A 13143-nucleotide genomic window follows, 5' to 3' on the forward strand; every position below is an offset into this window, starting at 1 on the left:
AGCTGAAAGAGCCACTTCTCTGCCTTTAGGTGGTCCATCTGAGGGTGCAATTTTCCCCCACAGACTGTGGCCCTGTAAGGTAACAAACTCAAACAGCATCATGACATTAACAAGGAAAATACCCCCACTTAATTACATACGAGGGAGCAGAGACCAAAACCACAACCCTGTATGCCTATGTAGAGGAGAACCAACAAGGGGGGGGTGCAGGAAAAAAAAAAAGTTTCTCCAGCAATCCATCAGACTCCAGAAAGCAAACAGCGTGGCTGGCTAACCCAAAGACGGCACCCTGGACTAGCAGGCAGCCAGATGAGCCGCAAGTGCAAGAGATAGGGCAGTAGCAGAAGTACGGCAAGCATGTTAAACAGCGGACAGAGTGAGCACGGAATTCAATCTCCTTTGGGTTAGTATTCTACAATACATGCTTCCGAGGACAGCGGGTATCAGTTTCTCCTTTATTTCATGTTTGCTTTTGGTTACAGTGCACATTCCTCGAGTGAGGAGGCCCAGAGGAGAGGAAAGACTACATTGTTCAAATACAGTAGCCTCATATTTTAGAAGCCAAGCACAGTCCTCGGACTAAACTACAGTAGAAACACCTCTTTGCCACAGTTTCTCTTTTATTGGAAAAGTTGACCCCAAAAGAAAAAAAAGAAGAAAAAAAAAAGAAAGAAAAAAACGCTGAAAGCCGAGGATCAGAGACAGCATATACTTTGTATTTCAGCTTGATTTCCCAACACGTCAAGCTCTCAGCAGACACAAGTGTTAGGAAGCACAAACCAAACAGAAGAGACATCATTGAAGCTATACGCCAGGACATTTCCCCGACTTTCATATTGAGAAAATGAAAAAGAAACAAAGTCTCAGGGTTGAACTGGTACAACATAAAGCCTTCCACCCACAGCTTTTATGTGCATGGTTCACATCATCTCTATTTTCAAATTTCCAAGGAGTGTAAGGGAGGGAGAGATTAAAACATTGACACAATGAGTGCAACAGTTCTGACAAAATAGGCATTGGTACATTTGAACCAACATTTAGGAGTAAGTACTTCGTATGAATTTTAATAACCAACTTTCTAAAACAAGTAATGACTGAATAATGAATGCTGACCGAACTGAATTCAGAGGTCCAAGTGGTGTAACGAAGACCCCTGGACCAAAGAATACTCATATTTATTACATTTTATGTTACAACAATCACAAGAGGCAATAATATCATTATATATATATATATAGGTTCTGCATACTTTGGTTTCATTTTGGGGCACGTTCCTCTTTACATAGACAGTTCAAATACCCAAATTGAAATGCTCAAAAAGAAGACAAAGGGGTAGCCCTGAAATATAAATCTCTGGTCAAAACATAGCCATGGCTAAGGGCTCGTATTTACACATAGGACACATAAATCAGCCTAGCATATGTGCGTCGAGTACTTAGGCTTTGCCATCAGTGCAAGAAAAAAGAAGGAAACCATCTGAAACGAGTCTGTGGTGAAGTGCGAGTGGGGAAAAAGGTGAACGACCCTAACTGGAGGTTAACTGCATGGTGTGCTGTCCCGTTAGGGAAGTGTCCCGACAGCCTCGTGTCAGGATGCGAGACGTCAGAACGTCTGTACAAGGAACCTGCTCTAGAAAGCTTCAGTACCTCGCTTTATTCAACAGCCAAGTTCGTGTGTGCATATTCCAAGTATTAAACATATTTAACGGCTCAAGTGATACACGTCAGAGTTCGCCTCTCAGGGAGAACTACTTATGGGAGGTAAGGCCAGTGAAATGGTGGCTGCATTAATTATGAAAATATATATATATTCACTTCAGGCCCAGTGTGTTGTTAACTGTGTGGAAACTGTGGCTGATGAATGTCAAAGATGTGAAAAAATATGAGCATATAAGCATAGAACTTATACAACTTTATTCATCGTTGTGCTTTAACTTGGGTCATATTTTTCAAATATCAATTCAGATGACAAATGGGTGGGGGAAGTCAGAAGAAGGGAAAATGGGGGGAAAAAACAAAACATTCTTAAATGGGGAAAAAAAAAAATCAAGTCAATACAATTTATGAATAAGACTGATGATTAAAGGTGTCTGAAACAAAAGCAAACATGATTCGGTTTTTTTGTGTGCACTCATAAGGTTATCAGGTTGTGTTGCCATGCAGAAGCAGGATTCCACTTCTAGGAACGCCAGCCATTCAGTGAACAAAATGATGAAACATCCAGCCCGTGACTCGGATACATCGTCTTCAAAGCTCATCGACACAGCTCCAACATGTAGAGTACAGACAGGCTGACCGCGCAGAGCAGGCTGTCAAAGGGACAGGGACGCAGACTACATAGGTGTACCCAATCCTAAGGCAGCCTCCTTTTCAAAAACTAGGAGACGGGAATGGCTGAGCTTGCAGTGTGACACAAGGCAGGCACTGGACAACTGACCCCTATACAATGTGAAACAGAAATAGGCTAACAGGACTGATCAGGATTACAGAATGGGTTTTGGGGGGAGAAAAAAAAAATGGACTGATGGTAAACAACAAAAAAAAGAACAACCTCACTCGTCATTGGTATCTGTCCAGCATGTAACTGTGTGTGTGTGTATATGTAAGTGTGAAATACACAAAAAAAGCCTAGCAAGCAGCACAAACTTTCCCCTGGCAGCTGAACAAGGTTTACCCAGATTCAGATTCGCTCATTTTTCTATACTTGAAACTTTTAAATATCTGCAGAAATGTGCATATGCACATCCATATCACATAAAATTATTGATCAATTTTATATTTTTACGTGCACAAAGCTTTTTGTAAATCATCGTATGTCCTAAAGCGCATTAAAATTGTTAGATAATCAGTCTAATTCTACACCCAGAAACCACACCCAGGTTCTTGCAAACAAAGAAGCCGATTTAGTTTTTTTTTTCCTTTTTTTCTTTTTCTTTTCGTCTCAGCCCACCGCAGCACTTCTTCCCCAAGCCTGGTGTCCTTGTTTTTTTATCCGATGGCTCCAGTGTTAGCTCAGCCTGAGAGCGTCAAGATCGTGAGGAATGGGGGCAGAGCGAGGAGGTGGCAGAGGCGGTGGAGCAGAGTGTCTCGCTTCGGGGATAGGAGGGTGGGGTTCAGATATAAAACTCGCACGTCGTGATCTAGACATTTATTTTCTGTTGTAGTTTGCTGGTGCAGGGCCTCTAGATTTAACTTGAGTCAAGATTTTCATCCGGCTTCGCTGAACCGCTGCAATTCATCCGGCCAACAAAATCCCCTTGCTAAAAGGCAAAACACTTGATTTTTTTTCCCTCTCGCTATGCCATTAAAAAGTAGATTAAACAGAAACAAAACAAAAAAAAAGAAAGAAAGAATGAATTCTCTCCAGCAGTCCATCAGTTTTAGCCTCAGCTAGCTGGAGTTCTTACAGTGTGCCAGTCTAAAACGAGGCTGCGGGTATTGAAGTGTCTCCGGTCCATACCGTCTGTGTCAGAAGCCCCCCCAACCCCAATTTCTGCAGCATCTGTCTCCATCGTCCCTAGATATCTCCACTCCTGCGGTGAGAGGTGGGGCTGCATGTGAAGGGAGGGGGGGGACTCGATCTTAAAGTCTTTAGGTATGTGTTTGTCTATTCTTCCAAAAAAAAACAAACAAACAAAAAAAAAGATATATATATCAAGGAAGAAAAAAATTTATTGGAAAAAGCTGGCTCTCCGGAAAAGCAAGGAACGAGGGGGAGAAAGGGAGGCAGGAAGAGGAAAAATCTCGCAAGAGAAGTTGGGCAGTGTTCCTGTTGAGGCATGTGCGTGTCTGTGTGTGCGTGTGTGTGTGTGTGTGTGTGTGTGTGTAAAAGTGTTGCGTTAGAGAGAGAGTGCGTGCGTGTGTATGTGGGCACGGTTGCCGCGTGTGCGTGCGGTTTCTACAGCAGGTCAACACGACGGTAGTACAGCAGGTAGGCAGTGCGCTCCGCAGTCTGCTTCACCACATGATACTGGTTGATCACTTTCACTGCCTGGTCGTCGATGCGCAGCCAGCCGTTCAGCCCGATGTGGAAGACATCTGTAGTGTAGTGGCCGCCCGTGGCGCTGTTCCCATGGTGATAAACAACTGCAGAGAGACGCAACGATCACATAAGAATGTATGCAAACTTATGCATTTTTATTTGACACAATGACTTGGTTCATAGTAACTCCGTGTGTTCAGACACATGCATGCCTTGGTTATGGCTTTAATGAGTACACGATGGACTAACTGATAGTTAAAGTTGACTTAAAATGAAGGAAATGGAGTTAAAAGTAAGGAACTTTCCAGTTTTGTCCTCGCGCCACATCGCCACGCAAAACAAACAGATGCCTAATCATACTGGAAACAACAGCATCAACTGCTTAATAAATATCTGCACCGGACAGACATGAATAATATTTCAGGTGGTTACTGTGCTAAATGCCTGCATTTTATTTATTTTACTGACTGTAATTTTCTACAAATATCTCTCTGTAACTGTTTACTTATCGGCATTGACAATTTCAGTGTAGGTGCATCCTTCAAGGCAAACAAGTTACTCCATCTATACTACAAAACGCCCCTAATAATCCTTTATTCCAGTCATAACAATATAAAAGATCATCAGGAACAATCCTGACTCAATTAAAAAGCACAACTACATATTTCAGATATATTTTCAGGAAGCAAAACTAACTGTGATTTGATTTAAAGGGAGTTAAAAATACAAATGGTAAAAAATAAATTTAAATAAATTCAAAGGACAACCACTATTACTGATGGTGTAGTAACAATGCCCCCACGTTACAGAAAGACAAACCACGACATTTTCATTGCCTGTTCACATCTGTAGCAGACCAGATGGGCTCACCAGAAGACAATAACGTTTGGAAGACAGGTTTTGGGGAAATTTACTGCATTGGTATAGCAACCGCTGCTAAGGGTTACAGTACAAGCTATTTTTTGACAAGCGCAGACCAAGCTTTTCCCTTTCGAAGGCAAAATAAACGAGTGGAGGCAATTTACTCTTGAGCTGGGTAAAGATGAATAGAAGCCCATAGTCCCTGAGGGAGGGCAGTGTGTGTTTAAACAGATCAGTGAGCCATACATGGGGGCACAGCGAGTCACTGGAAACGGCAGAGAGAGCGCAAGAGAGAGGGAATAAAGGTGTAAGAGAGAGACCTTGAGCTTAGTAAGCTTTCCAGGAGTCGCCCCCCTTACTTAGACCACATTCATCATTAAGCACTACTACAGGGCTAATACCTCACTTTGCATGAGCAAGGTCAGAGAAGGAAAGCAAAAAGAGCTATCTTGATCAAGACCTGCTCAAAGTCCTGGAGCAGAGAAATTGGAATCTCTTTAGTGATGGAGCACCATGAAATACTTGCACACAGGATGGAAAAAGTGGCCCAAATCCGATCTTTTTCTTCATATGTGACACACGTGTGTCTGTGTGTCAGTGTGAACAGATAAACACACAATCTGACATTCAATTCCAATTTGAGACGCTTTCATATGTGGTACTGAAATCCAATACTTATCCGATCTACGGCAACGTGGCCCCGTCTGAAAAGCCAATTCATGCGGCTTTTTACGTCATAATTTCATGCTGCTAAGACCTCAAACATTTAAGCTGATGTTTCTGTACCAAAAAATCAGAAGGCACTTATCGCAGCTGCTCAGAATCGAAGAGATTTTGAAAGAAATGGCCGAACGCGGCCGCAAGAGAACGAGGCTGCGGCATCAAGGAACAGTCTGAAAGCAAAGTTTAAAGAATCTGAGGACACGAACCAAAGAAGTGACTGTGGCCAAATGACTTGAACTCTGACAGCAGGGCTCATCACCCAGAACGTGTTCGCCAGTGATGCTTCATGATGGCTCCTGTGATGCTGGCAAAGATGAAGCTGAGCTGAGCCTTCCAGAAGCGACTGGCATTCGTTGGCAGTCGTGATTGTGTACCTCTAGATGATCTACGTGAAGCAACGTGACGCTCTGTTCTTTTGTGCATGCGGCTCAGTTTAGGAGCTGATCAGTTCAGACTGATGTCACATACAGATCACATTATAAAAGATCTTGTGAATGGCCAAAATTAGATTTGGTGAGAAAATCAAATTTGGGCCACTCTTACCAAGTGGGAGCCAAAACTAACCATCCAAAATCAGTACAGGACCTCACTTAATGCTCTTGTGGCTGAATGCAAACAAATCTTCACAGCAATGTTCAGAGCAATGTAGTGTAAAGCCTTCCCACCCGAGCAAAAATGCTATTATTAATAACCTTGGTTTCACAAGAAACGTTGGATGAGCTGGTGTCTACAAACTTTGGCACAAAGCGTAGACCTGAGACTGGCAGGAAAACGAGGGAAAACCCCATGACATTTCTACGTTACCGAAAAGACAACTGAGTCATACAGTTTGTATCTGGGGCAATCCTCCCCCAAAAAAAACTGTCATCAAAACTTCAAAAAAGGTTTTTCACATACTGCCTTACACTAAACGTAATTAAACAAGACTACTTATGCTCTCTATTCAATGAAACATAGTGGGTCAATGTTTAAGTATAAAAAAAAAATGTTTATCATGATGATAAAGTTTATCAGACAAATATCCCACCCACCTCTAATTTGACACATACATCACAGTTTGGTATTTAGTAATGATCACTTTACGTAACATGAAGGAACAATGTACATGCATAGGCGCGCCACACATACCTGCAAAGAGCCTGTAGGTTCTTTGGCCTTTCAATGTTTTGCTCCGCACTCCTGGTGAGAGGAGATCTGCAAGCAGACAAGAGGCACAAACATTTCTGTAGCATGTCACGTGTCTTCGAAAGCACTAGCCGTAAACATCTGTTGGTCTTCAGATTTAAGAATAGTAAACTGGCCCTTAAAAAGGGAAGAAACACGCAATATTTGTAGCACTTACTAAACTGAATCCAGATTACATGTTTTACTATGGCCTAAGTGGGTCAGAATGCTGGCAGCTCTTCTGTGTTCTTAACTAAAGTAAGATGTAGCCTACTTTCAAACGCAGAAACTACACATGCCTTGTTTTTTGGAGAGAGCCTAAACCTTGGACTTCTTTGGGTTTTCGTTGTTTATTCTGGGCAATGCTGCATTCTGTGTGAGCATCAAGCCAGACAGAGGACACAGGCTTGCGATCAAACTACACCCTGGGTCCATAAGAAGCACTTATTCTGTTGTTGGCACAAGCAACAAAAAAAACCACTGAGGTTTTGGAGAGGGCTAAGGGGTGACAGGATTACAGGTTGTCTATAAATGTTTCGGTGCTATAGGGCATAGGCCTGGCCTACACGGTAAACAAGCAGCTGTGGTAAAAGTAGGCGGCTGGTGCTGTGGACTGATGGGGTGCGAAGCTGCTAGCGGTTGACTAAGGAGGTTGGATCTGAAGAACAAACACGAATTGCTGTCTGGCGGCCGATGTGCGATCATACAACAACTTTCTGGCCCCTCGTCTCGCACATAATATAAGTGGAGACTCTTCGGTATGTGCACATCACTGAGCTGTGACATGACAGGCCTTTTCCACATTTACCTCATGATCCTAAAGCATAAAACAATTTTCCAAGTACAGGGTGATTCAAAAAGATTCATCCGGTTTCAAAATGATTTATTTCACTTGTAAATCATTACAGAACCATGCAGTAAACTGTAAATGGTCCAAATGAGCATAAAGTTTATTATGTAATTTTACAAGGTCTCAGTATGAACCTCCTCCAGCTGTACGGACAACATCAACGCCAGAGTCAAATTCATCCCATACTCGATTGAGCATGTTGGGTGTTACGGCACTCACGGCTCTTCAGTGCGATCTCGGAGATCATCCAGTGTTGTTGGGACCCTGTATTGTTCAACATTATCTGGATGCCTACAAACTAATTTAGCATTCTATGAAGTTCCACTCTCAAAAAAACTAGAAATCTACTTCTGTCAATGCACCCGATACATTCTAATTGGGTATTAGGTAATGGATCATATAGACAGCGTGAAGTAATATACATAAAAACAAACATACAGCACTATTTCAATTCGCTGTATGCTTAAGTACGTTCCTAATTGTTTATTACTTCATGTTATGTATAGTGATCTATTACCTAGTACCAAATTCTGTTGCTTTTCAGCTGCGTTTGTTGAGTGAGACACGTTGTGTACCTACATACACTCTCAGAGCCAGGCATACCTTTACTAATCTCCAGGTCAACAGGGTAGTCAATGTTCTTGATCAGCTTCTGGCAGCCACCAGTCTTTTCAAAGACAAATCTCTTGAGGTGAAGCACCAGCACAGGAGGAAGCTCCTCTAGAGTCACCCTCCGGCTGATCTCAATCTGGAGCCAGTGTGAAAAAAGAGGGAGGGAAGATGGGAGTAAAAAAAGAAAAAAAAAAAGAATAACAAGAAGAGAGCAGACAGTCAGAGCAGAGACAAGTCACTATCTACATCAACATCTCAATTATCTCACATTAACAGAGAGAAACGTTCCACGCTCAGTGAAACACAGCACAGACAGCACATGCAGTGCTTTTGTGTGGAACAAGAGGAAGACGGCTGGACAAACAGTTTTCATAATGCCTCCTCATCTGTCTTTCATTATGCTGAGCAGCAATTTGAAAGTTCAGCAGAATCTCCGACAATAAAACCACAACACTGCAACAAACTTGAGGAAAAGGCATAAATACTGTAACAACTAGAAAGAGCTAACGTACAGCTGTGAGACAGATGTTTCCTCTCCTTTAATGGACAAGCTTTAACTGATTATCTTACAGTTTCAATACTTTAACACTAGTGTTCTTAGAAAGGCCTCATGGTGAGCCCGCGCTACACAAATGAAGCTTGCAAATCCCGTGTATACTACTGTTGTGTTTTGGAAGCCAAGGACAGGCGATCCATCACACACTGACCACTGGAGCCAAACAAAAGGAGTAAGGAAGTCTATCGGGCATTTGGGGGAGGGGGGTGGACTGCTAGCAGAATCATAAACACTCCAATTTCAGAAACGAAACACTCAAAACACAGCTGCTGTCCAAACATCCACTTTTCAGCCAAAACAATGAAATCTTCCTCACAGCACAAGACAAATGAGATAGAGGGGAACTATGCATGGATCAAAATAAAAACAGCTTTTTAAATTTGTTAGCACTTTCAGATCATTTAGAACAGGGGTGTCAAACTGAACCACTAAGGGGGCCATATTAAAAAATCTCAACAAATCCATAGGCTAGAGGAAAAAATGTTTGTGTTTCATTTTTTAAGTAATGTGCTATAACCTGAACTGGCCATTGTTTACTGGAAATATACAAAATCTCCAGCAGTAAAATAGGCACTTGTAATAAACCTTGAAATATTACATGAATACTTCAAATACTGACAATTCAAATGTCCCCAGGAGCTCAGTCGTTTAAACCTACCTATCTGATTGAACTAGACACCTGACATCCTTTCTTTGCTGCAAGTTCATTAAGACTTGGGCTCAGTTTCTGAGCTGACGTTTGGTGTTTATGTTGGTTGAACTGCAGCTGAAATGCAGTTAGTGTGTTTAGTGATATGACTGGTGTGGAATTGGGTAGAACTGTGTAGAACTGAGGTGTAACTGCTGTCCCATAGACTACAGGAGGGTCAGAGCACACGTTGCAGTGCATGCTGGGGACTGCAGTGCAGCCTATTGTGAAACGGAGAGTAACAGAGTGTGGTGTCTACTGCATCTAACAGTGGCACTGGTAAATAAATGAATTTTACAATTAATGCAAAGTAAGACTCGTTCACTGTATTGCTGTAACAGGCTTACGTGTACACAGACCTCCTGCTTGGTTTTAGTGGTGTAGCCCTGAACAGACTCGCGCGCCACCATGGTCTCCAAGGCCTCTTGAACTGTGCGTATCTTCTCTGATTGGATGTCCAGCTGCAGGGTGAAGAATGGCTGCAAAGTGGCGGACTCCTTCGAACTCTGCTGGTACACCACCGATCTACACAAACATATTTATTTTTGAAAAATAAATAAAATACATACATATAGGCCTATCAGTATTAGCACATTTCTATTGGTCCATTCACCATGACACTTTAACACACTGTAAAAGGCAACTGGCATTTTCAAATTAGAAAGACTGGCATTTACAAAAAAAAACACAAGACAAAAAAATACAAAAACACAAAACAACAAAACTGAAAAAAAGGTTTTATCCTGACAGTGACAACATACTCTACTCTTGTTCTGTATACGGCTCCCTTTAATAAGAACCCCCTTCAAGAGGTCACACTACAAGTTAAATTGAGAAAAAAAAAAATATTGCTTAAATTGCGAAGGCGAGGCAAAAACAGAAGTGCATATATGCTTCCAGGAACATGAAGACTGGGCAAAACATCATATTTGTCACAGTAAGACATCTAAAGAACTTTTTATATTGAATTCAGCTTTTACCCTGGCTACCCAAACATCACCCCTTTAGGCTATTTGTCTCCAAATTCAGTCACGGGGCATGCCAAGCTCTAACCTCAAACACAACGTTAGAGGGTGTCATTTAAGCCTTTTTGCCTGACAGGTTAAGGACTTGTGCCTTTCAAAAGCCGACACGGCTGGCTGGCCAGCAGGTCCGTGGGGAGAGAAACAGCTCCACTGCAGAGCCCGAGAGGGAGAGATACACAGCTGCTCACAGTGGCTCTGTTTGTGATGGCTACAGGCAGGCAGCTCGGAGGCTGGACAGCAGGCTGTGCTGAAGATGGCACAGGGCTTGCTTGGCTCGGCTACCAAACGCTGAGGCACACAGCCAACAAAAAGAAGGACCGGACCATAACTGGTGCCGTGGCCCAACAGCATGGTGAGAAGAAAAATAATCTTGCTGAAAGCAGCAGAAATGGATGAGGGTCAGTTCTACCAGCCAGAGAGGTCAGGTGTTTTGATATTGAGTGCTGAACACATGGGGGAAGGTTAGGATAGACTGACTGACAATATACCCGGTCTTTAAATAACCCCACTGGGGCCATGACCATAACACAACGAAGATCAATCTAGCCGACTTTAAATGACGTGCATTAGCTAGCTGTGCTACTTAGTTACCACTGATCGAGTAGTGCTGCAGTGAAGAGCGGGTTTTGTTCCTTGTCAGAAAAGCGCTTCTGTACAGCTGCAAGTAAAGCACGTTTCACAGTTCTGAAACCTGGCCTGTCTTTCAACAGCAGCCTCTGTAGCTCAGAGACAGCAGGAATCACAACCGAGGCTAACAAATCTGCAGGGCTCACTTGTGGAGTCTTATGCTTGGCTGGCTGAGCTGTAGCTGAATGTCCTCTAAATCCAGACAGATACAGTGTGACTTTAGAAACCTTTTTCTTTGGTGACTCACACTGTACATGTACAGGTAGTGATGTACACGGTAGGACAATACAGTCTCTAAAGCCTATTTTGCAAAAATAAGAACACAGCATTAGCGTTTATACCTCGCTATTCTGTTCAGTAAACAGAGTAAAGTTAGTATGCAGACTTCGGTAGGAAATGTCGACTTTTCAGCTGCCCTGTGTCTCAGCTTTTAAGCTCCCATGTGTCTCTCCACGTGTATCGGGGAGACGACTGATTGTGCGTGTTTAAAAACGGGCTAAACCACACAGTGTATGTTTGGCGAAATTTGCCAATGCGAATAGTTTAAAGTGACCAGGTGACTTTGTGTCCGATTGTCATGGAGTCTGTAACACTTCACTGCCAGCTTCAGTTGTCCGTTTGTTATCAGTTGGTGTCCGGATTTTGGTATTGGTGAATTTTTATGAGGACGAGTAAATGAGAATGGCATTGGCCCGATACCCAAATCTGTATCGATGCATCCCTAAGCATGTGATTAATTAGTTTAATGAAATTCGTGAAATTAATGAAAAATGTAGGGTACAGAAATAATAATAATAATAAAAATAAAAAAATACATTAAGATGCATTGACTACTATTTTTTAATTACATCTTGGACCCTGACCCAAAATTTTAATTGATTTGTGAGGTGCCTAGAGATTCTCACTCCTACCACATTATGGAACCATTTTGCATTATGAAAACTGGGCTCTTTATATGAAATAGCTTTGAATAAATCTGTATAATTTCACATTTTGAGTGAAGTATTTGATTTTCCCAGTGGTTTACCTTATGTGCCCTCCAAATATGTCTGTAATGGGGGTGCGGATGAAGTCAGCCTGGCGGGTGATGGAAGTTTTGTTCCTGGGTCCCACCTGCTCCCACTCATCCTCACTGCCCTCCTCCCCCTCCTTCTCAGCAGGGTTTTCCTCTGCACCTGGGTGAGACCCTGGCCCATTGGGTGTGGACACTTCTGCTTAGACACAATCAAAATGATCACATTCAAGTCCAACAGACTCAAGCCAAAGACTATCTTGTATAAAATAAAACATTTTTTAAACAAGAACAGATCTTTTAACGTAATATGTCTCTATGCACCAGCATGAACCTGTGCAAAAACACAGAATAAATAAAAGACTGTTTGACAGCCAACATACTGCAATGAATGTTCAACAAATAGAAAAATACACACTCTCTTCCTGTGGAGAGATAAGCTTCTTCAGTGCCAGCATCTCCTCATGCAGTCCATTCAGGGTGAAGCCCAGATACTCCTCCGCGTCTTCCTGCCGACCCTGCAGGAAGAAGACATGCCAACTAATTAGTTAATACTGCCCACAGCTAGTCTGAAACCACCTCTGACTCAGCACACACCCTGTACAGTGTTACAGCAAGCATGACAAGGTTCTTTTGTCCTGTTCTTGATCTGCCTTGATTTCACTTCATTACAGAAGATGACTCAGCAAACACCACTCTCTCAAATACAAAGGAAGACTTCCTCAAGTGTGTCAATTCTGGCTATTCAGCAACAAAATTAAGCAGAACAAGGCATTAATTTGACCAATCGCAAACACAAACCAGCAGAAAGTCTTCCTGTTCCTCTTTCAGAAGAAACTGTTATTTCTAATGTCAAATTACAGTGTAAAAACCACTTACAACCGAGATAAAATAAAAACCCTTACCTTCTCAGAAAGGCTGGATTTAATGAGGGTGAGGAGTCTGTAGATATATGTGGGCTCAAAGGGAACGCCTGGTCTGATATCTTTAATTATCTTCTCTCCAGCAGCTGTGAAGTACAAGCAGAGATCAAATTTTATGCAC

At 42.4% G+C, this 13143-nt stretch overlaps 1 protein-coding gene across 2 annotated transcripts in view; it reads right to left on the minus strand.

Moving 5' to 3' along the window:
* Positions 1 to 443: 443 nt before the first annotated feature.
* usp10 (ubiquitin specific peptidase 10) overlaps positions 444 to 13143 on the minus strand; it is a 30997-nt gene continuing 18297 nt past the window's right edge. For both annotated transcript variants that reach the window (XM_036586121.1, XM_036586120.1), the window contains 7 exons: positions 13005 to 13108; positions 12518 to 12617; positions 12115 to 12298; positions 9795 to 9960; positions 8183 to 8327; positions 6694 to 6759; positions 444 to 4085 (listed from right to left, as the gene is read on the minus strand). In XM_036586121.1, coding sequence (XP_036442014.1) covers positions 3898 to 4085; positions 6694 to 6759; positions 8183 to 8327; positions 9795 to 9960; positions 12115 to 12298; positions 12518 to 12617; positions 13005 to 13108 — 953 coding nt within the window. In that variant the 3' untranslated portion in view covers positions 444 to 3897. The remainder of the gene's footprint in view (positions 4086 to 6693; positions 6760 to 8182; positions 8328 to 9794; positions 9961 to 12114; positions 12299 to 12517; positions 12618 to 13004; positions 13109 to 13143) is intronic.

The sequence above is a fragment of the Colossoma macropomum genome, unplaced genomic scaffold (genome assembly GCF_904425465.1).
Source record: "Colossoma macropomum unplaced genomic scaffold, Colossoma_macropomum, whole genome shotgun sequence".
NCBI classification, from domain to species: Eukaryota; Metazoa; Chordata; class Actinopteri; order Characiformes; family Serrasalmidae; genus Colossoma; species Colossoma macropomum.